Raw genomic sequence first — 26,857 nt, 5'->3', positions numbered from 1 at the left:
AATGATCACCTGGTTTCTGCCATGTCTAATTTATGATCTTTGGCAACACTAGATATGACTAGAGGAGGTGTTGTAGACATCCCTAAATGACTTCTCTGCACTGATTGACTTTATCTGCTTTAATTACTGTAAATAAGGAATGTTTTGCTAAGTGTATTTGCAGTCAATACTAATGAAAGGCTATATATTTTTATAAAACTCTATAATTAAGCTTCCATTTAACAGGACATACACTAGCAAAGAATGTGGATACTTTTCACCTTACTTACTAAGTGAAATGTCTATGTATCAAAAACGAATAATTACAAAGTATCATAACACATTATCTTCCCAAGTCCATTTGGTCTTCAAAAATTTGTGTAGTTATATTAAATAAAATTCGCTGTCTTTTTTCCAAAGGGCATGATATTGCTAGGTAATCTTTACTTAACCATGGTATTAATGGAGACTGCTCTCATGCGTGCATTTGTCCGAATGTGAAATCTGTATTCTTAATGTTTACCACAAACCCAACGAAGCTGATGATCTGTCTGAAGGTCAGTCAGTTCTTCAATAGTTCTCCAGCTACACTGGCAGGCATATGCCCGGGTTCCTTTCTTTTTTACCAACTTTGCTTTTAATTTGTGGAATTCTGGCATGTTGTTCCTATTGGTAAAAGAGGAAGGTTTTATAGCATAATAGATTTGTTCAATGCTCAATGACCCTCCCTAAAAAAGTCTAATTGCTTTCTTATCTTTACAATACATGAACTCTCAACAATCTTTGATCCCTCATACTAACAACAGAAGATATGCTTCAGTGTTCTCTTTCTGATGGTATTTCTTTGATAATAAGTACTTTTCATGTTACTTCTATAGGCTTGTTTATTAAAATGGTCATAGAACATAATAAACTAAAGGGCTGAAGAGTTTTTGATTTGTCCTGTCAGAGATGACATAATATGAGAACAGGGTGGAAAGGATGATGGTTCATCTCTTACTTCAGATACTCACCTACACCATATTTTAAAAGCCTGCAATAATGCAAGTGGAAAGAATATAAGAGGCATAAACATAACAGGCTTCTGATTAATTAACTACAGAAAATTTTCATTAACAAAGTACCTGTTATTTCTATATGTTGAACTTAGCTTGTATCTTTCATTTGTTTCAATGATCTGCTTAGTTACATTATCAGCAACAAAATAAATATCCTGAAATAACTGTTAATGAAAAGACTCCAGAAGTTAACTTAAGTTTAATTAATAAAATCAATTATGATTTTCATGATAATCCATGTACTGTGTTTATATAAACATTCAGTGACAAAAAAATGAAAAAATTAAAAATGAAATGATAAAAAATACAAAGGGAAATGATGAAATACAGTATAACTACTAAAAAAAGAGATACAGTGCTAACCACTTCTTGTTGATATCACTGCAATAGAAGGCAGGCTCCAAAGTGCCCCCTAGTGGTCAATGGGCACCACATTCAGTAGTGTATTGTATAATACAAAATTCAAGTATAATTTACAAGGTTAGTACCTAACAAAATCTGAGAGATTTTCCAGGCCAACTGTCTGATTTCAGAAACTGAGTCTCTGACTAGCTAAATGACTTAGGTAGGGGAAGAACTGAAAAGTCTAAGTTTTAATAGGAAAAAAATCACCAAAACTAAGTTGTTGAAGGAAAATGTCCTTTTATTCAATCTGCAATAAGTTTTAAGAACTTACCATTTGATACTTGACTAAATCCTTAATTAGAGATTTTAGGAATAGAAATTATGAAAATCCAGGGATATAATTACTACATTTCAAATGCTTTTTAAAGCAGCACATATCTTAAAAGCTTAGGAAAAAAAAATCATTTCATTATTTTCCCTTAAACAAAGCACACGATTTAACAGAAAATTAAATGTGGAAGGGTGGTCAATAAATTTACATTTCTTTTAGAAAGTTCTAAAACTTGTCAAAGCTAGGATACACTTGTGACTCTCATCTCACAATAAAACAACCTGCACAGCGTTTCACTGTATAACGAGTGTGCAGATCGACACTGCTAAAAATAAACAGCTCCCTATGTTCTTCAGGACATTCAATGGTACTCTGCAAACCTTTTAACTTGGCTTTGGTCACTGCCCACTTCTGGCTTACTTCAGTGATTATTTCCCATCCTCCTCAAGTGTTCCATCTACCTTCCACTTCCTTACTTTCAGCAGATCACATCCTCATTCCCAACATTAGGCCATCAGATGTGAAAAGTCTTCCATTTCCTAGCTAGCTCTCCCTAAGTGTCAGGCAGGCAACTTGGAAGACTGTCTGTGAATGCAGAGTTAAAGGATCATTTTGTCAAGATAGGACATGCTTTGATGTTTTTATATATAGTATATAGTATAATATATAACCACCTGCATTTTGTTCCATGTTCTTATAAACTTATAACTACCTATACAGGAATTTTTTAAATTTGTTTTACAAAAATAGGATTATGCTATATATGCTACTGTGCATTTTGCTTTGGCTATCCCTCTAGGTCAGTGGATAAATCTAATTTACTTCTCTTTATCAGTAAATGCCGTTTATCAAGGGGGGTGGTAGACGTGGGAGAGGACAGGTTATGTGAGTAGGTCCTGAAGGCAATGGGGCCTGAAGCGCTGATGGGAAGTGAGGCTTGGATAGGAGGTTGAGGACCTCTCTGCAACTGAAGAAAAAATTCCTGTATACGCGGTTATAAGTTTGTAAGAACATGGAACAAAATGTAGAAGGTTACACATTATATATATGTAAAAACAACAAAGTGTCTCCTATGTTGACAAAATGATCCCTTAACTGTACATTCACTGACAGTCATCCAAGCTGCCTTCCTCGGTAATACCATCCAATCTCATGGCTTCAACTACCACTTTATATATTACATTTCCTACCTCAGCTCCAGACCCACAGTTTCAACAGCTCCCATAAATGAACATATAGCCTCTTCCTTCAAATTGGTTCTTACATTCTCTCATCAATGGACAGTATCACTGTCCACCTATGTAAACCAAGACAGAAACCTAGGATGTATCCTAGATGATATTTGTCTCTCACCTCCCACAGCCAGGACTGCCTCTCAAATATCTCTCAAATACATCTACTCTCCCTACCCTCCTCAGTGCCATAATTCAGATCTCCATTTCTTTCCCACTGTATTAGCAACATCCCTTCATTAATCCCCATGATTCTCAACTGGCCTGGGTCCTATATAGTGATAAATGATCTATTCATATCTCTCTCCTGATTAAAAACCTGCAAGTGTTCTTTACTGTGTACAGAATTAAATACAAATTCCTCAGTATTGCTTCCATGGCTCTTTTTATCTCTACTACTTCACCAACTGTCTCTCACGCTTATATCCAACGCTTTACACAATTCAAACTACCTGTGAGTCTCCAAATATGTCACATGGTTTCATCCCTCTGTGTCTTTAAAAATACCTCCTAAAAGAATACCAGTGTCCATCCTGTTTGCTAGGCAAACTCCTGATTATTCTAAAGACTCTGAGAGGCCTCCCCTGCTGTCTCAGGGTACAGTATATCCACCTTGCCCTGTGATGCCTCTCTTTCTTTTAACCTAGCTCTACTATCATGTTTACTACATGATGTTATTTCATGATGTCCCTCCCTCTCAAAACTGGGCACTGTCATCTTTAGGAGTGTCACAGACTAGGTACTGAATAATGTCTGTTGGATAAGGAAATACTAACAAGTCATACAAAATAAATATCATATCAGTGGTTTATATCCTCATGGTGCAGGCAAGTCTTACTCTTTAGTTGTTCCATTCTCTTATCTCCCAAACATATTCCAAAGCATCTTGAGGACTGAGATAGTATTTCCTACTGATTTAAACAATGACTACTTGTTTTTATTTAATAGTATAATAAATTTTCTAGTTGTCACGGTTTAAATAAAAGTATGTATTTTTTTAAAACCAGGCTGCCATAGATCTAGAGTAAGCTAACTGATGTTTTTGATGACTCTGAGACACTGCAAGTTCCTCAATTATCAACCAAGTCACCCATAAGTTTAATTTATGGCAGTGGTCACCACTGTTTTGATGTTACATGCATTTTATTATCCTATGCTAGTTTTATAAAAATTCATAGTTCATCTTGGTGATATATGGGGATTATTAATCACTTATTAGATTAACTAGTAGATAGTAAATAGCAGAGGGTTTAGAAAAGTCAGAAAAGGCAAAATGAACCTGAAACTAAAAGCTAAGTTTCCCAACTAGAGTAGTAAAAAGTGAGCTAAATAAGAGTAAGGGTTCCTGACCTAGAATTTTGGGAATACACTAAGTTTTATTTGGGTTGGGAACTGTGAAACCTCTCAAATTGTAATTTTCCCACGTATTTATATATTTAAATTGTATGTTTATGTGTGTGAAGAGGATTCAAAGTTTTCGTAAAATTTTCAAAGTAGTTCTTGATGTGAACAAGTTTAAAAGCTATTAATTTAGGGGAGATTCCTATGGATTTCCCTGAGAATGTCTGCCAGAGGAGGTGTGGAAATAAGTCTCTCCCCCTTTTCTTTATGCTATTGAAATGTGCTACAATGTATTTTGATTACTTGTATCTGAAAATAGTTTTTAGGCACAGGTTTGGGGGGTCAAAAATGCATGGTATATGCACTTTATTAATTTTTAGATCTTATGTTTATTTGAAAATACGAATGTATAGTTTAAATGCATTTTTATAACTTGTAACAGCTTAAAAATATTAGGTATTCTGTAAGTGTCTAAGAATGTACAAATTATAAATATATGAGTTAGACACTAGCCATACATCAACCTAAGATCTTTAATTTTATATTACATTATGTAACAGGTATGAAGTGCTATGTACACACAGGAAAGGAAGAGATTACTCTCAAGGTGAAAGAGTGGTGAGAGAATCACGGAGGATGTGTGATAAACTGTACTCTGAAGGACAGGTAAGGTTTAGGTAGATAAATGGTGGGACGTCGTCCCAGGAGTGGAGAGGCTTGCAAAAAGTTAGAGGGAACGGGAGCACTGAGTACTCTGACATAGCTAAAATCTTGCAAAAGTGCAACATACATTGCGGGAAGACAAAGCTGGATGATAGATGGATGGCAGCTGGATCATGGGGAGTGGTCCTGAATGCCATGCTAAGGGATGTGGACATTATTCTGTAAACAGAAGGGTGCTAGGCAGGAGGAGAATGGTATACTCAGAGCTATGCTTTAATTCTGAGCACGGGAAAGATGGTCTGAAAGAGATTGTAGGCAGAAAAATCAGTGAGGAGGCTACTTCTCTATTCTCATCCACAAGTAACACGTCCTTATCCAGACTGATGGCAGACAGAAAAGAGAAAATGGATGACAGAAATACAGTCATACGTCACTTAACAACACCATACTTTCTGAGAACCATGTTTTAGGCAATTTAGTTGTTGTGTGAATATCATAGAGTATACTTATATAAACCTGGATGGTAGGTATAGCCTACTACATACCCAGGCCATATGGTGTAGTCTATTGATCCCAGGCTACAAACCTGTATAGCATGTAACTGTTTATGCCAGCATCACCACGGACACATGAGTAATGTGTTGCACTCCAACATTACAATGGCTACGACATCACCAGGTAACAGGAATTTTTCAGCTCCATTATAATCTTACAGGACCACTGTCATATGCGGTCTGTTGACTGAAACGTCATTATGTGGCGTATGACTGTGTTAGAGAGGTGGAGACCACATGATCTGGCCAAGTCCACCAAGAGGCGATATAGCAAAATAAGAAATGTAAAGTACATGGTACATTTTTCACAGAGTAAAGTTATTTAGCAACATACCTGAAAAACAGATAATCGCATGATTTGTCCCACATATAGTCATTGTAGCTTACTACCCAGAAATCACAGGCTACACAACGCAGATGGTCACACGCTCTGTTCAGAGAAAAAGAATTGTATATTAAAAATTATTGGCATGTTTAAATATGAAGATATGTTGATTTATCCATAGTATACACCACATGGGGTAGGGAACCTGTGGCCTCAAGGCCACATGTAGCCCTCCAGATCCCCAAGTGCAGGCCCTCGATCAAATCCAAACTTCACAGAACAAATCCCTTTATTAAAAGGATTTGGTCTGTAAAATTTGGATTCAGTCAAAAGGCCACACTCAAGGATCCAGGCCACATGTGGGCCCAAGGCCACCCTGGCTGATTATAAATGTTTATTTACACTAAAGTATTGTTTACATATCTAAACTTTCAGGTTAAATTTTTGCACAAACTACCTATTTTACAACAATCTTGTATAGTGATACATGTATACATATATGTATACTATACTGATATAAAATAAAATGGATTGGTAGATCTTTTAGAATGGTTTTCAAATTATGGCCCAGGGAGATCTTAATTTAAGATTTTATTTTATTTTATTTTATTTTTTGAGACAAAGTCTCTCTCTCTCTGTTGCCCTGGCTAGACTGCAGTGGTATCATCATAGCTCACTGCAACCTCAAACTTCTGGGCTCAAGCCATCTTCCTGCCTCAGTCTCCAGAGCAGCTGGGACTATAGGTGTGCACCACCACACCTCGGTAATTTTTCTGTTTTTAGTAGAGATGGGCTCTCGCTCTTGCTGAGGCTGGTCTTGAACTCCTGACCTCAAGAATCCTTCTGCCTCAGCCTCCCAGAGTGCTAGGATTACAGGTGTGAGCCACAGTGCCCAGCCAAGCTAACTTTTTAAAATGTTTCCTTTCCTACCAAAATGTTTAGGGAAACCTCTATCAAAGAATGTGCCACATTACATTGAAATCAATCTGTTTCTCCTGTAAACTGCTTAATTGCTGGGACAAGATCTTATTTGTTTCTGTTTCCTCAATACTTGGCATAATGCATTCATTCACTCACTTAAAAAATATTTACTGAGATCCTACTATATGCTAGGGAGATTCCTTCTTCATGGAGCTTGGATTCTAGTGAGAAAAGAAATAAACATACTCACAATAACTAAATTATACAGTATGTAAGAGGTTAAAAGTGCTTTGAATGAAATGATAAGTAGGGTAAAGAAAACTGTGAGTACTGGGATGGGATGGGTTCCAATTTTAAATAGGGTGGTCTGTATAGGTTTCACTGAGAAGGTATATCAGAGTAGTTTCTTTAAATGGAGTGGTAGCTGGAAAAGGAAGTGGGGTTAAGAGAAGGTGATTTTTAAGAAGGGAGGAAAAAGAGCATGCTTGTGTATTGATGGCAAAGATGCAGTGAAGAGCAGAACTCTGATAATGCTGGAGAGAGTGGGCAGAACTGCCAGAATGATACTTAGCATACAATAGGTATTCAATGACCATCTGAGAGATTGAAATTACAAGCAATTCTTAAAACACAATTATGTATATACTAAATAGCAACTTTAGGAGTAAAATGATACAGCAAGTTTAAAAAGAATTATGAGTTGCTCCTGCAAACAATTTGGTTTGTATAATAATTCTGATTAAAGAAAGAAACTTCCTCTACTGTTTGAAGTGTTTACAAATAAGAATCAACATATACATTTGATTTTCTAAAAATTAAAAGGAAATAAGAGTTTTTAAGGTACCAAAAAAAGTGCAAAGATCAGCAACAGAGCGGAAGAAAACATTTTCAAAACACAAATACTTACACTGTACAAAAAGTGCTTACTAATGACAAAGAAAAAACAAAACATAAAAATAATATTCAGTCTCACTAACATAGGCAGCAAAGAATAACAGCAAGGAGCATGGACTCTGGACACAGACTGCCTAGGTTCAAATGCTGATTCCACTATGGACTAGCTGTGTAACTGCTGCCACATAACTTAACTTCTTTGTGACTGTTCTATAACATCGCAAAGGAGGGGATCCTCCTTTGAAGGATTTGCAGGGTGACCTTATGAAGCCAGTATCATCCTAATATTTTTTAGTAGCCAGGAAATAACACAACAAAAAAGAAAACTACAGACCAATATCCTCATGAACATAGATGCAAAAATTCTCAACAAAATACTAGCAAACTGAATCCAAAAAATAATTCACCATGATCAAGTGGGTTTCATTCCAGGGATGAAAGGATGATACAAGGTATGCAAATCAATAAATGTGATTCAGTATATAAACAGAATGAAAAACAAAAACCATATGATCATCTCAATAGATGCAGAAAAAGCATCTGATAAAATCCAACATTCCGGCCAACTAAAATATATATAGAAAAAATTAGCTGGGCATGGTGGCGCATGCCTGTCGTCCCAGCTACTCAGGAGGCTGAGGCAGTAGGATCGCTTAAGCCCAGGAGTTTGAGGTTGCTGTGAGCTAGGCTGACGCCATGGCACTCACTCTAGCCCGGGGAACAAAGCGAGACTTTGTCTCAAAAAAAAAAAAAAAAAAAAAAAAATCCCACATTCCTTCATGATAACAACCCTTAACAAACTAGGCATAGAAGGAACATACCTCAAAATAATAAAAGACATATATGAGAACCCCACAGCCAACACCATCCTGAATGGGGTGAAGTTGAACAAAGCAAGGATGCCCACTTTTACCACTTCTACTCAACACAGTACAGGAAGTCCTAAAAAAGCAATCAGGCAGGAGAAAGAAATAAAGGGCACTCAAATTGGAAAAGAGGAGGTCAAACTATCCCTGTTTGCTGATGATCTGATCTTATAGAACACCCTAAAGATACCTCCAAGAGACTCCTAGAATTGATAAATAAATTCAGTAAAGTTTCAAGTTACAAAATTAATGTATACAAATCAGTGGCATTTCTGTAACAGCCAAGCCGAGAATCAAATCAAAAACTCAATACCATTTATAACAGTTGCAAAAAAAAATATAAAATACCTAGGAATATACTTAACCAAGGAGTTCAAAGATCTCTACATGGGGAACTACAAAAGACTGATGAAAGAAACTGTAGAAGACACAAACAAATGGAAAAACATCCCATGCTACAAATTGGAAGAATCAATATTGTTAAAATGTTCATACTGCCCAAAGTGATTTATAGATTCAATGCAATTCCCATCAAAATACTGATAATGTCATTTTTCACAGAATTAGAAAAAAACAATCCTAAATTTCATAGAAATAAAAAAAAGAGCCAGAATAGTCAAAGCAATTCTAAGCAAAAAGAACAAATCTGGAGGCATCATACTACCCGACTTCAAATTATACTGTAAGGCTATAGTAACCAAAACAGCATTGTACTGGTATAAAAGTAGACATATAGATCAATGGAACAGAATAGAGAACCCCAAAATAAAACCATATACCTACAACCAACTTATCTTCAACAAAGCAGATAAAAACATACAATGAGGAAAGGATGACCTAGTCAATAAATGGTGCTGGCAAAATTTGAGAGCCACATGAAGAAGAATGAAATTTGGATCCCTATCTCTCACTATATGCAAAAATTAACTTAAGATGAATTAAAGATTTAAAATGTAAGACCTGACACCATAAAAATTCTAGAAGAAAACTTAGGAAAAACTCTTCTGGACATTGGCCCAGGCAAAGAATTTATGACTAAGACTCCAAAAGCAAATACAACAAAAACAAAAACAAATAAATGGGACTTAGTAAACTAAAAAGTTTCCACACAGCAAAAGAAATAATCAACAGAGTACACAGCAATCTACAGAATGGGAGAAAATATTCACGAACTATATATCCAATGAAGGACAAACATTTTCAGAAGCTATACATGGAACTAAAAAAAATAAGCAAAAACAAAAACAAAAACAAAAAACACCCAAATAACTCCATTAAAAAGTGGGCAAAAGATATGAACAGACATTTTTTTAAAAGGTATACAAATGGCTAACATATGAAAAAATGTTCAACATCACTAATCATCAGGGAAATACAAATTAAAATCACATTGAGATACCACCTTACCCCTGTTAGAATGACCATTATTAAAAAGTCAAAAAACAATAGCTATTGGCATAGATGTGGTGAAAAGGGAACGCTTATACACTGTTGGTGGGAATGTAAATTAGTACCTCTATGGAAAACAGTATGGAGACTTCTTTTTACTTTTTTTAGACTAGTCTAGTGCAGTAGTGAGAAGAGGGGAAAGACTAGAACAAGGAGCTCAATCTGTAACTGACTGTGAACAATCAAGTGACATAACTACCTTTGGACCAGCCAAGACTTCTGAAAGAACTAAAAGCAGACCTACCATTTGATCTGGCAATCTCACTACTAGATATCTATCCAAAGGAAAAGAAGTCATTATATCAAAAAGACACATGCACTTATATGTTTACCACAGCATAATTCACAATTGTAAAGATAGGGAATCAACCTAACTGCTGATCACCTGATGAGTTGATAAAGAAAATGTGGTATGTGTGCATATATATACACATATACACACACACAAACGCATACACCACCCGCCCCCCCATGGAATACAACTGAGCCATAAGGAAGAATGAAATAATGTCTTTTGCAGCAACGTGGATGGAACTGGAAGTTATTATCTTAAGTGAAGTATCTCAGAAAGGAATAACAAATACTACATGTACTCACTTATAAATGGGAGCTAAATGATGGGTATACATGGTCATACAGAGTGGTAAAATGGACTTTGGAGACTCAGAAAGGGTGAAGTTGGGAGGAGGGGTGAGGGATCAAAAGTTACCTATCGGGTACAATATATACTATTCTGGTGATGGGTACACTAAAAGCCCTGACTTCGCCACTATACGATTCATCTATATAAAAAAACAAAACAAACAAAACAAAATCATTGTACCCATGAAATCTATTGAAATAAAAAAACAAATAAGATGTTTTTGTGACTCAGTTTCCTATCTGTAAAATGGAGATAATAAAAGTACTTACACATGTCACAGAATTATTATGAGGACATAATACTGGCACATAGTATGTGTTAAAAAAGTAAAATATTTTATAAAGAATTGAAATGTAAAGCAACCATGAGATATTTTTTAATCAATTAAGTTAGCAAAAATTAGCACTTATACGTTTCTAGTGGATATGTAAATTGCTATAACCTTTTGGGAAAAATCTTGGCATTATTTTTAAGTTAAAATTATACCTAGCCATGTACTAACAACCCCATAACCTATTACATATAAATAAAAGCACCAGTGTATGAGCACATATTTCAAGAATTTTTACTACAGTATTGTTGAAGTAGCAAAAAACGAGACACCACCTGAATATCTATCAAAAAGGGAAAAGCCCGAAAAACATGCAGTACACTTATACTAAGGAATAGTAGGCAGTTGATAAAGAGAATTAATTAGATTTATTTACTGACTTAGAGGGATATCCAAAGCAAGGTGTACAGTAACACGATCCTATTTTTGTAAAAGCAACAATAAAAAAAATCCTATATAAATTTATAAGAACATGGAGCAAAATATAGAAGGTTTATACACTATGCAGCTAATACTGATTCCCTCAAGAGTGGTGGGAATGAAGGGGAGGGAGGGAGATTACTATCTTTTTCTTTATATGTTTTCCAATTTTTTATTTTTTTCAATAAACATATAATACTTCTGTGATAAAAAATTAGATAAAACAAAGCTATAATTAGATTTTTTTCACTTACTTCCCTTCAAAATTCAGATAAATTAACCTCAGAATTGCAAATATTTTTTGGCTTGAAAGTTTTAGAACGAATGCTTTACATTTCTAAAAATATTATTAATCATAACAATAACCAAATATTTAAAACCTATACAACTTTCATAAATAATTTCATACTTTCTTTCAAACTGCTAGCAATTTATGAAGTTGTATTTGTACATATGGAAATTCAACAAAATTACATTTGTACCTATTTGAACTCAGATATTGAATGTACAAGTCAGGAAATGCAAAACGAAGGTTCCCAAGGCTACCATAACTTTCTTTCTTATGCATATGCAGTTTATTACATGATTGCACAGAGTGTTAACTTTAATGCCTTAATACATATGTGCAATTTGGCTGAATTACTGCTGTTGTGGGAACTATAATTTAAATTTCCTGACATTTTGCATGCGTAAAATCTCAACCATAATGTTAAATACAGCTTTTTAATTTAATTTAAAATTTAGTAGTTTATTCAAATCTATTCACACTACCACATTTTCCTACAAACACTGTCCTTTGAGAAACATAAAACTAACTTGCAGCTAAGAAATCATTCCACTGCTACGATTTACTCTATTAGATCATAATTAGTACCAGTCTATGGAATAATCCAGTCTTGCAAGTAGTTTAAAAAATAATTACGAGAGTAAAATTTGATTGGCTTGAAAATACCCTGGTTTTATCTACACCACTTATTAATGCCACCACACTTTCTACTACTATTCTTTCTCCTTTCCACAAATTGGGTAAAAGACAAATTTTTATACTGTAAAATCATTCAGCATTACCCCCAAACCAGAGCTTTATCCAAAAATCAAACAAAGAAAACAAATAGGCAAAATAGACTCAATTTCCTTTATGACATGGATATGTAAATCAGTGCTCATTTGCAGGGCTTAAATATATTTTTCTTCCATAACTATATATATAAAAGTATATCTAATATAAAGTCATAACTCCAATGAAAGATAAATTGTCAAGTCTTTCCCTTTAAAATGTAGAGGGAATATACATATGAAGGTGTCACCAGTAGCTTTGTCCTTTTGTCTAGCTAATAAGTAGAATTGACTGTTTTAAAGATGTTTATGGTGGGTAAGCCCCTAAAACAGATCAGCACAGTTTTCTGCCCAGACACTGTGGTTCTCCATTAAATCCTACCAGCTCTATACACTGGGACTAAGGAGCCTTGATGTTTGGACAATTTGAAAATAATAGCAGCCTATAATAGCAAGGGAGCTAAGATTTTTCCTCTTACACATATTATTACACATGGTTTTCTAGCCATTACACTAGAAAGCATAATGGATTAGGAATTGAGCTACCCATTTGAGTCCTTGCTTTGTAATAACTGATATGACTTTGAGCAAGGAGTATTACCCAGGAGTCATTTTTAGTAACTTTCTCTCTTACCTCCCATAGCCATTTAATCTTTGAATTCTGTCAATTCTATATTCTAAATATCTCAAATTTCTCTTTTCTCTATAGTCACTGCCACCACTCAGGTCATAGCGACCATCATCTCTTTCCTGGACTACCGTAACTACTGCCTGTTGACTAGTCTTCCTGGGTCCCTTTTCCTGTCTTGCCCCTGCAACTTCCATGCCATTTTCTACATAGCAGCCAAAATGACTTTTTTTAGAAACTGAAATCTGACCCATTGCATATAGGACATACTTTTCTAAAAATCCTCCAAAGGACTACAGTATACTAAATCAAATGTCTCTCAATGATCTCTCCAGCCCCATCAAGAGCCATTTTTTCCCACCACTCACTATGCTCTAGCCCAGCCAGCTGCTCTCTGTTCCTCCAATACCCCTAGCTCCTTCCCTTCTCAGGAACCTTCTAACGTGGTGTGCATTCTGGCTCCAACGGTCCTCTCTCTTTGCTTAACTCCTCCTCATTTTTCATATTGTGGTTTAATTAAATATTATCTGCTTAGGGAAGTATTCCTTGACCCTTCTTCGTATCAGTTAGGATGCCCACTATCCTGTACTTTTTCTTCACATCACATACTAAATGGAAATTAAATAATAATTTGTAGAATTATCTATTTAAAGCTTATCTCCTCACCTAGACCAAATGCTCACTGAGGGCAAGGAAGTGTCCATTATTTGTTCACTTAATCTCTAGGACCTAGCAGGTGGTTAATATGTGTTTGAAGAATTTAATACAAGTATCTCAATCTCCTCATTTATCACATGGAGTTAAAAATTCTTGCTCTATCTGCATCTTGGTTTTTTTCCTATGGAGCAGGTGAACCAATATGTATATATAGAAAGTGCTCTGGACAGTATGCAGTATTTTACATATAAAATGCTGTATATGCACATGAATGCATACATACTTATCTTTCTATGGGTTCAGATTCTGTGTCATGAAATGGGTAACTGATAAAAGATCTGTAAATATAAACATTTACCTTTGCATATATATGCAATTGGTGTCTCCTCTTGTAGCTATATACAAGGTAGGAATGGGGTTTCATAGACTGTGGCATCCTCATGGATCAACCCTAGGACCTTCAGGCTATAAAAACAGGCTGTTCTTTTGTCTATTGAAATTCCATCTGGAATAAGACTCCTTTACGTTAGAACTAAATCAAAGTACACACAAAAATATACTACATATAATAAAATTTTAATGAAATATTTAGTATTAAGAAGTCAGATTTTTTAAAGGCCATTTTAAAAATCACAAGGCACCTATAAATAAACACTGATGCATACTTCCTGAGGTAAAATGGAAAAGTAGCAGCAGAATATAGGATTCTTGCCCCTGAGATATAACATAATGAGTAAGCAGGACTAATAGATGAGAAAGACACCCATTAATTACAAACCAGAAATAGCTGTAGCTAACTGCCTTTTGGACCATAGGCCTAGCCTTCATGTATTAGTTAATTTAATCGTTACAGTATCTTCATGAAGTATGTTTAGTTTTTAAGGGAGAGGATACCTTAGAAGATAACATCTCTTCTCAAGGCTTCAGAACTTGTGAGGGGCAGGGTTAGGCTTTGAACTCAGGCATTCTGTCATCAGAACCTTTCCCCTTCACACCACAGGTGTAATCATTTGCTTCTTTGTTCTTCCACTGGTCAGTGTTTTGCCTTTTTTTTGTAAACTAGCACAGGGCTTAGGACATGGCAGGCATTCACTGAATTTCAGAAAAAAAAATAGTTCAAATAGAATGAGACAATCAGTCTACAGCATGTGAATTAAGGTAAGACACCAGGGGACATGCATTAGAAAGGAATATCATTCCACACAGAGAATACATATAAAAATACTCAGACACAGAAAAATGTAAGTGAAAAATACAAACTGACAAGAAGTGTCCTAGTGAAAGTAGGGTATCTGACCCAGGCTTTAACTGGAGGTAAAGGAACTAAAGAGAGAAGACGAACAACATGGATAACAATTTGGTAAAGCAAATAGTGAGTTTAGAATTAATGTGAGATAAATGGTAACTCATTTTCCTTCTAAACAGGGGAGAGGCACTCAAAATATCAAAGTAATATTTTAGGGGTATTAGCTTGAATACCATACATGGATAAGACTAGAAAAGATGGAATAGCATGGTAACTGGGAAACTGTTGCTATAGGTCATGGGTGACTTGATTGAAGCCTGGAATAGAGATGGCGTGGCTGAGACATGACCACTGAGCTGACACAGGCAATTGAAGATTGATAGCAACAACACTACGTTCTTCTCTAAGGACAGTTTGTGGCTCTAATTCTTTGTACAGAGAGTCCTCAATATACGATGATTCAACTGCTGTCAATTCTTATTTATAGCACTTATAGCAGGCAGCAACCCAGTGGATTTATAGGAGCCAGTTTGCAGCCTGGTGTTCCCATATAAAGCTTCCCCAGACCCCCAATTTGACTTTGATTCTATTGAGGTAGCTGAGGCTAGCACAATTGCAGCCCTCCAACAATGTCTTTTTAGCTCCTACTTCTGTTATTCAATACTGTTATGCTCTGCATAATGATGTTTCAGTCAACAATGGAATGCATATATGACAGTAGTCCCATAAAATTATAACAGAGCTAAAAAATTCCTGTCACCTAGTGACATCACAGCTGTCATAATGTTGCAGTGCAATGTATTACACGTGTTTGTCGTGATGCTGGTGTAAACAAATCTGTGCTGCCAGTATTATAAAAGTATAGCATATACAGTTATGTATGGTACATAAGACTTATATTAAATGACTACGTTCCTAGTTTACATATTTGCTATACTGTACTTTTTACTGGTTTTTTAGAATGTACTCCTTCTGCTTACAAAAAAAAAAAAAACCAAGTTAACTATAAAATAGTCTCAGGCAGGTCCTTCAGGAGATATTCCAGAAGTCAGCATTGTTATCGTAAGAGATGACAGCTCCGTGTGTTTTATTGCCCCTGAAGCCCTTCCAGCAGGACAAGATATGGAGGTGGAAGACAGTGATATTGATGATCCTGACCCTGTGTAGGCCTAGGCTAATGTGTGTGTTTATGTCTTGGTTTTTAACAAAAAAATTTAAAAAGTAAAAAAATTTAAAAATTTTAAAAATAGAAAAAGGCTTACAGAATAAGGTATAAAGAAAATATTTTTGTATAGCTATACAATGTGTGTGTGTTTTAAACTAAGTGTCATTACAAAAGAACCAAAAAGTTAAAAAACGATTATAAAATAAAAAAGTTACAGTAAATTGAGGTTAATTTATTATTGGAGAAAAATATATTTTTATAAATGCAATGTAGCCTAAGAGCTGTGTTTATAAAGTCTACAATAGTGTACGGTAATGTTTTAGGCCTTCACACTCACTCGCCCAGGGCAACTCTCAGTCTTGCAAACTCCATTTATGCTAAGTGACCTACACAGGTGTACCATTTAAAAAAATCTTTTATACTATGTTTTTACTGTAGCCTTTTTATGTTTAGGTATGTTTAGATATACAAATACTTACCATTGTGTCGCAATTGCCTACAGTATTCAATACAGCAACATGCTGTACAGGTTTATAGCCTAGGAGCAATGGGCTATATAGCCTAGGTGTGTAGTAGGCTATCCCACCTAGGTTTGTGCAAAAGTATGCTCTACAATTTTTGCATGACAAAATCGTCTAATGATGTATTTCTTGGAACATATCCCCATTGTTTAGCAATGCATGACTGTATAACACTTATCCCTCCAGAAATGTAGTCAACATACAATCATATAACTCAGGATTTTTTCCTTAAAAAATTAACAGAAAATAAAAAAAGTGTTTTAGAAATAAATAGACAAAAATATAATAATCTAATCTGGGTAAGTAGGCCTTTGCCAAAACTAGAACCAAAAGTAGCAGGATAGTAGAAAGATTTCCTTGAAGCCACTCTGTTTCCCCATATTATGAAACTGGTAATGGAATGTGCTAGGAGTATAGGGAGAACATGGGCTTGGGGTAGGTGGCCCCATGACTATCAGACAGCCTAGAAAGAGGTACTGGTGATCAAAATGGATGTAGGAAAGGGCAGGGAAGAGACAAAGAATGGAGAGTTTCTACTTTTGAAATATGAACTATGTAAAAGCAACTGACTATGATTGAGAACTTTTGGGGTAATGAAGATCTGCAGCTTCTCACGCTAACTGTTTGGCCAAGGTAGTGTGGGTAAGGCAACACATATCTGAATGGCCACACTGCTTTGCCTGCCTTATCTACTGCCTTCCACTGCCTGGAAGTTAGTTCCCTCTCCTGGTGTCCTGTGGAAACCAAGCTGGGACTGGGTGATCCAGGTACTTCAAGTGGGGCTTAGAAAAGGGCATCAACAGAATAAACAATACATACTCAACATGACGGCTCTCAGTAGTTATCTCCCAAGAATAATAAACATTTCAACAAAGTGTTCTTAGATTGGCCAATAAAAATATTTCTCCTTATAAAACAGATTGATGCCAAGAAGATAAGAACTACATTTTAACAGGGCATTAATTTGGAAAAACCTAATAAAACAGTATATTTCTGACATCCTACCTGCATGAAGTGTTTGTTCCAATCCCACATTGAATAGCACTCCCACCAAGGTACACTGGACTGCAACTAGATGTGTTCAACAGATGGAGAAAAATTAAATTACAAGAAAAAAGAATTATGAGAAGTTAATTTGGCCTTGTTAAAAAAATTAGCATTGTTGACTCTATGCCCTTGTAATCAAACTATATATTCTCCATAGCAAGCCAACTATTTCAAAGAAGAGATATTTATTCCAGGATAACTGCTTTATTGGATATAACCTGTACATTCAGGAACACTCAAGGAGTTAAAATGAGTCACAAAAAAAATGTGTTTGCCAAATAATGTAATGGACAAAGTAAACACCCAAGAATATAACAGAACATTAATTTTGAGAAACTGTTCACACTATTTTTTTTACATGGCAGAAAATTATTTACAATAGCAATAATCTCCCATTTAATTTCCTTTACACTAAGGGGTCACAGACCATAAGAACACTGAAGATAATTGCCATTGGTTTTTCTCCTGAAGGCCAACCAGTGCTTTGTTGTTCAATGTCACTGTTGTTTAAATGGTAACAAAATCTACTTGACTATGCTCAAAGTGTTTGCTCACTAGTGTGTATAATCCATCAAAGCAATCTCAACTTACCTTTTACCAAAGCCTTGAATGGAAGCTTTGACAGATGTGTTACCTGAAGATTTAGATTTTAATTTCTGTTAAAAAAACAAAACAATAAAAGGCCAATGGAAACTTAGAGAACTGTAACATGAAAACTAATATTCTTTATTTTATAACAAGAATATTTTCTAAATGACTTAAATAAAAATTTTGGTGGCATCCTTTTTAAGTTTCTGAAATAAAAACAATGATCAAAACCTTTTAAAGGCAAAAGGGAAGTAGAACTCTCTGAGGAATTTGCAAATTACTCTAACTTTTAGGCTAGGAAATTGATATACTGCCATTATTAGCATGCTAAGATTTAGAGTCACTTTATAACTCTTCGGTTAATACTAGAGTTCAATGATTTAATATGAAGGACCTGCTATTTAAAACTTCACTCTAGAAAAATTCAACTGAGGAGGAAAAAACCTCAGACTCATTTTTAAAGGCTATGAATGGTACTCATATGAATTAAAATTAACCTAACCAAACTCCTGTGTAACTTCAGAAATATTACTTTTGATCAAATGCAACAGTTTCAACCAACAGATGTTCAAGGAAAATGCAGAGCTACCTAGTCACAATCATACAGTAGTTCCTATATGGTTACATAACATCATGATCATTAGCAAGCTTTTATTAAGTGTTAACCGGTATGTGGTACCAAACAACATAAACCATCCACATACTAGGACCACCGCCAAGGAGAGGAAGTGAGATGGAGAAAAGGCAATTTAAGCTATGCACAGACATGCCTTCACTTTACCTAGTGAGTAAGGAAATTTAATAGAGGCAAAAATATTTCATTTTATTATTTCTCTTAACTCTTTTATTTGATGTTAAACAGAACTGGAAGAATTTTTGGTGTATGTATGAAAAATAGTAATACGTATGAGTCTTTTTTTGTTTTGGCGAGCATGTTTCATATACCATCCAGACTCACGTTTATGACTCTAAGCTGGCATACTGTGACGTCTGTTGTTGGTTCCTGGGCTTTCTTGTATGGGTCTGAGAGTAGTTCAGAAATGCAATAGAATGGGAGGGCAGTGGGTGGAGGGGGGAGCAGTACTTTTAGGGCATAATATAGCTTCTAAGGACAATGTGGGCATCTGTTCATAAACACTTCTTTTCCTCATCCAATAAATGTTTTACATAGACCTGTTTTCTGCCTTGAAGACTGGAAAATTGGATATAATAAATAACTAAAAAAGGCAAACATAGAGAAGTGCGTAAAGGTTTATTTTGTCATGTCTGTAAGAGCTACTTTTATTTCAAATTAGTGTATTTTAAAGCCAAACTAGGTAAGTATTTATCTTCTTCTAAAACACCTTGAACGGGAGAGACACTGCCTCCTACACAAGATACACACACTACAGTACTTAATGAATTGCTCAGATGATTAATGAAGAGCAACAAAAACATCATGTAGTTTTTTTTTTTTCTACTACTGATTAGCATTACTAATTAGCACTACTATTCAGCACTTACTATATATTCTGTTTTCAGTATACAGGTGACCCTGAACAACATGGGTCTGAACTATGTGAGTCACTTGTGCGTGGATTTTTTTCCCAACAAAATAAGGATTAAAAATGGTTTTTGAGGGATGTGAAACCCGTGTACATGGCGGGCCAAATGTGAGACTTGACTATGCTCAGATTGGTATACACGGGGGTACGGGGGTCCTACAACCAATTCCCCCATGTCTACTGATGGATGATTGCATTTATTATTGCTGTTGTGTTGACATGAATCAACTGGCTGTTAGCTTATTAGTTAACCTCAGATGAATTCAAAATGTTAAATTTAGAGAAATTCAGGTCTTAAAATCTAAGTCATTTGATTTTTAGTCTGGCTGACAAAAATGTAAGTGGCCCCTATCTATATCCTTGCCACCACCATTACCTAGTGATTTTTAGTCCACTGTTTTGCTTTAATCTTCCCTACTTTTTTTTATAAAAAGCTCTGGTATTAAAGTTTTTGCTTTGCAAATTAGACTTCTATTTGGTCTCTTTCTTTTAAATCTGACAAATATGTTTCACATGCACCATACTGATAAACACTGCTGGTGTGAAAAATATAAATGATACAGTCACCTTAGAAAACAGTTTGGCAATGGGTAAAAAAGTTGAAGATGAGCACATCTTATAACCTAGGAATTCTTCTTCTAGGTTTATACATCCTAAAGAAACTCTTACACATGGGTAAAAGACGACATGAAAAAATATCTGATGAAGCATTATTTGTAATAATAAACAAATGGGCATGATCCAAATGTGCATCAGGGAAATGGACAAACTGTGGTAGAGTTGCCCAATGGACTACTGCAGTTAAAATTATTTATGATTATATACATATGTAATAAAAGTACAAAAGCATGGAAGGGAAGGATAAGTGGTTACTTTTGGGAAGGAAGGCAGTAGAGCAGGGTTTGGAGAGGTCTGAAACTATATTTCTAGTTTGTATTTATTTAAAAAAAAAGCCCAGAGAAGCAAATATGGCAAAATTTTAAGATATGTTTAGTATGGATGGCTGTTATATTCAGCATATAGGTGGCTGTCGTATTATTTTATGAACTTTTTATAAAGTTAAAATACATAAACATTAAAAAAATTAAAATACTAACAATTTAGTCATTGGTTCATGGCATAACAGCAATGGCACTGCATCTGAAATTCTAAGCACATTCACATAATGAAAGTTGTTTGTTTTTGACCTTTTAGAAAAGCGTTCTTAAAGACTACAAATAAACGTAAGTGACCTACTTGATCTGACTTTTACATTAACAGTTTTTTAATTTCTTATTCTTCCTGAGAATTGAACAGGGAAACATATACTGAGCAGTATTTCACTGCTTCCACAACAGTTTAAGTGGAATAATTTCTTTTAAGTAATTGTATTTCTCAGAATTCAAAAGATTACAGATAGCTAGTTGTGCCTTAAGTTATTTATAAGACTACTCTAAACACATCTTGAAATAATGAAAGAATGACTGCATGTTTATAAAACTTGACTTACAAAGGGTTTTTTGTCAAAGTTGGGCTCTTCAAATATTTCATTAATAAGTCTGTCAAGATCATCTTCTTCTTTAAATGTTTCCGTTGATCTGAAAAGAAAAAACACAAAAACCCCCCACCTGAAGCTTAAGAGCAAATAAAGTCAATAGCAGAAGAATTTTGTTTAAAGTCCGTTATTAGAGTTGATGATGGAAGGATAAATGTGATATTAATTACTTTTGTTATGGACATAGCCTAAGTTTGCTGAGACAAAGATACAGTTTATCAGGTACAAATTCATATATGCATGTTACGATTACATACTTAAATAAGACATTCAAAGCTATACATTACATTCAAGAGAAAGCTGGGCAAGTACTCTTCTAAATTACATCAGGCCCTTTTTTAGGGAATACAAAAAATGTATAATTATAAGAAGAATTTGATATTGTATATAAAGACAATTTTAACCAGTCTTTCTAATTTTTTCCCTAAGAATTCCACTGTAAGTCAAATAACCATATCTTTTTACTAAAGGAGCCAAAGGTCACATAATCAAATGACCGCTCCCCGCCAAGTGATATCTGTTATATAATATCTCAACTACCTCTTTACCTTCTGCAGGCAAAGCCATCACTAGATTATTAATACAAACTGTTACTGCACAGAACTTTCTATTTAATAGCTGACCTTTACTGAATACTTACTAAATGCCAGGGCTGCACTGTCTTGCGGCTTTACATGAGGATATCTTCCTTAGTCTAATTTTATAGATGAGAAAAAGGCACTAAGAGATTTAGAAACTTGCTCAAGGTCATATAAACAGCAGGAGGAATGGCTTAGAATTGAATCTAGGGCAGTCCATGCATCTCACATTACATGAGAATAACTCTTCAGCGTTTATATGTTGCAGATGCTGTACATTCATTTCGTAACGTCATTAGACCCTTAAATTATCTGTTTTAGAAGACAAATTTTTTAGTTAAACTCTCTAATTTTAGAAACATATTTACTCTGATCATTCTTAACATCAGGAATATAGCCTTTCTTTGTTACTACTTGGAGTAAGACAATTTAACCTGATATAAAAAATCCAGAGTGCTGCCTACTACCTAAGGGCTGATTCCATCTATCTCCAGGCTAAGCTCCTTCAGTTAGTTGTTCTGTCTCCAACTTTTATCATTAATGTCTTTCACTTTTTAGACTGGCTTCTTCCCTTGACTCAGTATTCTCAAGACTTTCCTTTTCAAAGAAACAGTCCAAAAAAACTCCTCTCTTGAAGCTGACACCCATTCTTATTCACTACTGAAGAATAGTTTATATCCATTATTCCTACTTCCTTGCAAGTAGATTAGATTTAGCACCAGTTGAGACCTAAAATCTAGACGGGGATTTCTCAACCTTGGAACTACTGACATTTTGAGCCTAATAATTCTTTGGGATATGTGTGGGAGAGGAGGGCTGTTGTGTATTGTAGGATGTTTTACAACATCCTGGTCTCTACCCAGTAGATGCCATTAGCATACCCTTCCCCAGTAGTGATAATCAAAAATGTTTCCAGACATTGCCAAATGCCCCTTGGGTGGCAAAATCATCACTGCTCCAGAGCTACTGACCAGTTTAAATTATTTACTCTTTCTGAACCTCAGATATTTTGCCTGTAAAAATGGTATCTAGACAATTTAAAACTGCTTCTATGTGTAGTATTCTATTTCTGGCCTCTCTATCCCTCAACTATAGCACAACTCTTCTCTCAAAGGTCACCACTTCCCAAATCACTACATTCAATGGTCTTTCTCAGTTCCAATCCTCTTTAATTTTTCAGAAGCATCTGACACTCTTGGGTACCAATTTCTTAAATTTCTTTTATGACACCAGGTTGCTAAGATGTCCTCTTGAATTCTCTCTGTCTCTGGTTTTCAGGACATACTCTCTGGGTTCTCCTCTCTCATACAATTTCACAATTTTAAGAATCAGATGCATTCAAACTCTACCAACCTAATCAATACTGTTAGAGATCCAAACTGCCAATTGATGTAGATTTTGGTCTGTTCTTAGATCACACAAGTTCATGATGCTTATACTTGCCCATGCTTTGCTATAGTAATAATAATTTTCAAAAAGCCAATATTTCATTGAGAACTCATAATTTTAGAAAACAGTATGATGTTTTCTGATGACATTATAATCTTAATCAAATGTTAACAAGCTTTTATTGGTTCCCTCCTGACTCTGCTTCTTACATTCTAATCTTTTTAAGAAGTAGTTTCTAAGAAAAAAAAAAAATAGTTTCTGCTGAAAAAAAAAATATATATCCTAAGTAAAAGAAATAGAAACACTTGAAATCTACAATTAAATATGAGAGGTATATGTAGAAAGCTTAAATCTAGATCTACCATTTCCTGGTAGACTTGGCAAAATGACTTTGGGCAAATAACTTTTTTAAGCCTTGGACAGTGAAATAGGGATAATACTATTCACCTCATGGAGTTGTGAAGATTAAATGAAATAACACTTATAAAACACTTAGCATACAGAAAGGACTCAATAAATGTTGGCTAATATTATTATTAGAGCTATTATCTAGAAGGTTATATCATCTTTTTTTTTTTTTTTTTTGAGACAGAGTCTCACCCTGTTCCCCAGGCTAGAGTGCTGTGGCATCAGCCTAGCTCACAGCAACCTCAAACTCCTGGGCTCAAGTGATCCTTCTGCCTCAGCCTCCCAAGTAGCAGGGACTACAGGCATGTGCCATCATGCCCAGCTAATTTTTTGTACATATTTTAGTTGTTTGGCTAATTTCTTTCTATTTTTAGTAGAGATAGGGTCTTGCTCTTGCTCAGGCTGGTTTCAAATTCTGAGCTCAAACGATCCACCCGCCTCGGCCTCCCAGAGTGCCAGGATTACAGGCGTGAGCCACCGCACCTGGCCCATCATCTTTAAAAATTCCTATCTGTATCATCCTGAACCACTTTATTCCCATTGCAGTTCTAATCAACCCACATCAGTCTTTTTTTTTTTTTTTAACTAATCACATATTTCTCTATATCATTTTTAACACTTCAACAAGTTGCATGCATTGACCACTTAAATTAGCGGTTTTTATGCCTGGTATTCACATATAGCTGGTCATCTACTATATTATTTGCAAAGCTATCATTTTCAGAGGCAATTTAAGTATCTTCACTCTTTTAAGACACACAGATTATATTGCTTACAAGTGGCAGTTAGTCTCCTGTTAATAAATTCACAACATAAATTGCTTCCTAGCTTTTAAATATCAATTTTGGCTCCAGACAAAATTTTAGTATATGACATTATACCTGGTAGAGACTATATTTGGTATTAGGTTTATGGCCTTTGTTGTTGGTTTTTGCATAATTTACAATGACATTGCCAGATGAAAAGTTTTAACACAAATGACAAACTATTGGTTCACTACAGCTTTTATAAATTATTTAGTACTGAAAAATGTAATGTTTTAAGGTGGGATGGAGTGCTAGAAGCATTATGAAGGGATTCTAATAGTGCAATAACAGGCACGAAAGAACCCATGCTTGGAGAGGATCCACATTAAGTAGTACTTTCCATTTTGAGCAGCCTACTCCAGGACATTCTACCCCTCTGCATGCTAATTCTCCTTGATGAACAGGCTCTGAAAAGCTCTTTGATAGATTTTCTCCATCCCCCAAAGGAATAAAAAGAACAAAGGAATTGCAAAGTAACGCTGCTGTGGGACAGGGATGGTAAATGTGCTAGTGGGTACACGAGGAATTCCAGCACACAATAACATACAAGTGAATGAAAGTGATATTCATACAAACATTCAGTCAAATGAGTGTTAGCACAAAGTAGTCATTTTAGTTGGCTCTGCATTTATGTTTTAAAATGCTGCTTGGTATTCAACTAATTTTTTGAAATTCTGTTTCTGAACTCCTTTAGAATCTTTTCAATGCTTTTATTTTGTGAGAATGAATTTTTATAAATAAATGTCATTGGAGGTAAGCCTGGTGAATTGGGTGATAGAGTTGGGTAATATTTCTGGGAATTCAAACACATACCCCAAAAAAACCAAACCAAACCAAAGATACAGCTATAAAACTAACAAAAATGCCATTCTTGGATTGATCCAAAGCTGCCTCTGTGTAATTTCACAAGCGTTTCCAAAATATTCTAGGCAAGAAGCAATTCTAAAAGATTCTAGCAAGAGCTACTGCAGAGCCTCCCCAAGTCATCACTTTGAAGGACAATACTCACTCACTCTGATGCAAATATTTTGGTTTTTTTAGGGGTTGAGGAGGGAAATAAAGTGAAGGAAGGAATTCTATTATTTATGATTATAAGAAGAAAAAAAGACAGGCAAATTTGAAAGGTTGTCTTTTGGATTAAAGACCAAAAGACTTAAGAAACGCCCCCAAATTTCCATACGTATGCTGAGACCTGCTGGGACCCTTAATTGGAGGGATACCGGGGGAGGAGGCAAAGGGAGAAGGAAGGTAGTTGGGTTAATGTTCACAATAATTAACCCTTTTGTCACGAGTCTGATCTCATCCTAACTCCTTCAGCTTAAAACAAAATTCAGCTAAGATGGAATAGAACGAAATCATTTTTCTCCCTAACAACTGGCCCCAGGATTGGCCCGGAGATTTGGGGCACTAACCAGGGAGATGAGGTTCTCTGACAGGGCACTCCACTGGGGAATGAGAGTCGCTTGGCCAGACAGAGGCAAAATCTGGCGAGGGCAGTGCGGCCCTCTCGGAGCTAAGTAGGGGGACACCTGAGCTGCATCGCCCACGCCACTGGGACCCCCTGGCTCTGGCAGACAGAGAGACTGGGAGAGGGCCGCTGCTCTCCGGGGCGGGGCATCAGCAGAATCCTACTGCCAGAATCCTCCTGGCCAGAGTCGAGGGAGAGCTGTCCCGAGGGTGGAGAACTGAGTGTCTGAACCCTACCGCGGGGAGGAGCTGGAGGTCGCGGGCACGTTTCTTTCGGGTGTAGCGGCTGAAAGGTGGCTTTAGGGCCTGGAGCAAGGCGTAGCCAGAAAAGTCCACCCCTCCCGTCCATTAACCTGAGAGTCCCTTTCGCCTTGGCTCGGTTCCGGTCGCTGCTGTGGGTGCCGCCGCCACAGCCTTTGGGCCGCTCAGCCATGCCCACTCTCAGTGCGTCGGGTCTGCAAAACTTAGACTCGACTTCATCCAAGAGCTCGTCCAGGTCCTCCGCCATCTTGACTCGTCAAGCCTTTTCCCGGCTTAGGTCGCACCTCGCCGAATGGTTGCCCGGGGTAACGCGAGGGCCCGCCGCGCGCGCGCGCTCCCTGGCCGCTCACGCGCATGCGCGCGCCGTGCTGTCGTATCCGAGATGCCCGCGAGGTCTTGCGTGAGGACGTGGTGGGTCCATGAGGCAGGGGCAGCGCGGGGTCCTCGCGGGGCCGGAGGTGAGAGATATCCCTTACTGTGTGACCTCGTGACGCTTGGCTTTTCTTCGTCCAGCTAGTCTGGCGTGTTTTGTTTCCTCTCCTCGTCCTGGGCCCCAGTTGTAACCACAAGCACACTCTTTCACTCCCTCATTTATTCCTCTGTTTAGGTC

General features: G+C 36.2%; 1 protein-coding gene across 2 annotated transcripts; it reads right to left on the bottom strand.

The window, feature by feature from the left end:
- Positions 1 to 303: 303 nt before the first annotated feature.
- Positions 304 to 26,523, bottom strand: CFAP418 (cilia and flagella associated protein 418). 2 transcript variants are annotated; one of them, XM_069466199.1, is made up of 6 exons: positions 26,340 to 26,523; positions 21,294 to 21,381; positions 18,264 to 18,328; positions 17,631 to 17,696; positions 5,838 to 5,933; positions 304 to 645 (listed from the first exon to the last, which is right to left on the bottom strand). In XM_069466199.1, exons 1-6 carry the CDS (start codon positions 26,492 to 26,494, stop codon positions 492 to 494), a joined length of 624 nt encoding a protein of 207 aa, XP_069322300.1. In that variant the 5' UTR covers positions 26,495 to 26,523; the 3' UTR covers positions 304 to 491. The 2 variants fall into 2 exon arrangements, with proteins under 2 accessions (XP_069322300.1, XP_069322301.1); XM_069466200.1 differs by lacking the exon at positions 5,838 to 5,933.
- Positions 26,524 to 26,857: the final 334 nt, after the last annotated feature.

Source organism: Eulemur rufifrons, chromosome 3, assembly GCF_041146395.1.
Source record: "Eulemur rufifrons isolate Redbay chromosome 3, OSU_ERuf_1, whole genome shotgun sequence".
NCBI lineage: Eukaryota > Metazoa > Chordata > Mammalia > Primates > Lemuridae > Eulemur > Eulemur rufifrons.
Note: the sequence above shows the minus strand (reverse complement) of the source record. Positions and strands in the feature narration are given on the sequence as shown.

What these genes read in the sequence shown, in the direction of transcription:
- CFAP418 (XM_069466199.1), bottom strand. Translation starts at nt 26,494, where the DNA reads ATGGCGGAGGACCTGGACGAGCTCTTGGATGAAGTCGAGTCTAAGTTT. An exon ending in ATTCAAGGCTTTGGTAAAAG is followed by an intron (nt 17,697 to 18,263) that starts GTAAGTTGAGAT and finishes GAACACATCTAG; the next exon opens with TTGCAGTCCAGTGTACCTTG. An exon ending in TGCGATTATCTGTTTTTCAG is followed by an intron (nt 646 to 5,837) that starts GTATGTTGCTAA and finishes TTTTACCAATAG; the next exon opens with GAACAACATGCCAGAATTCC.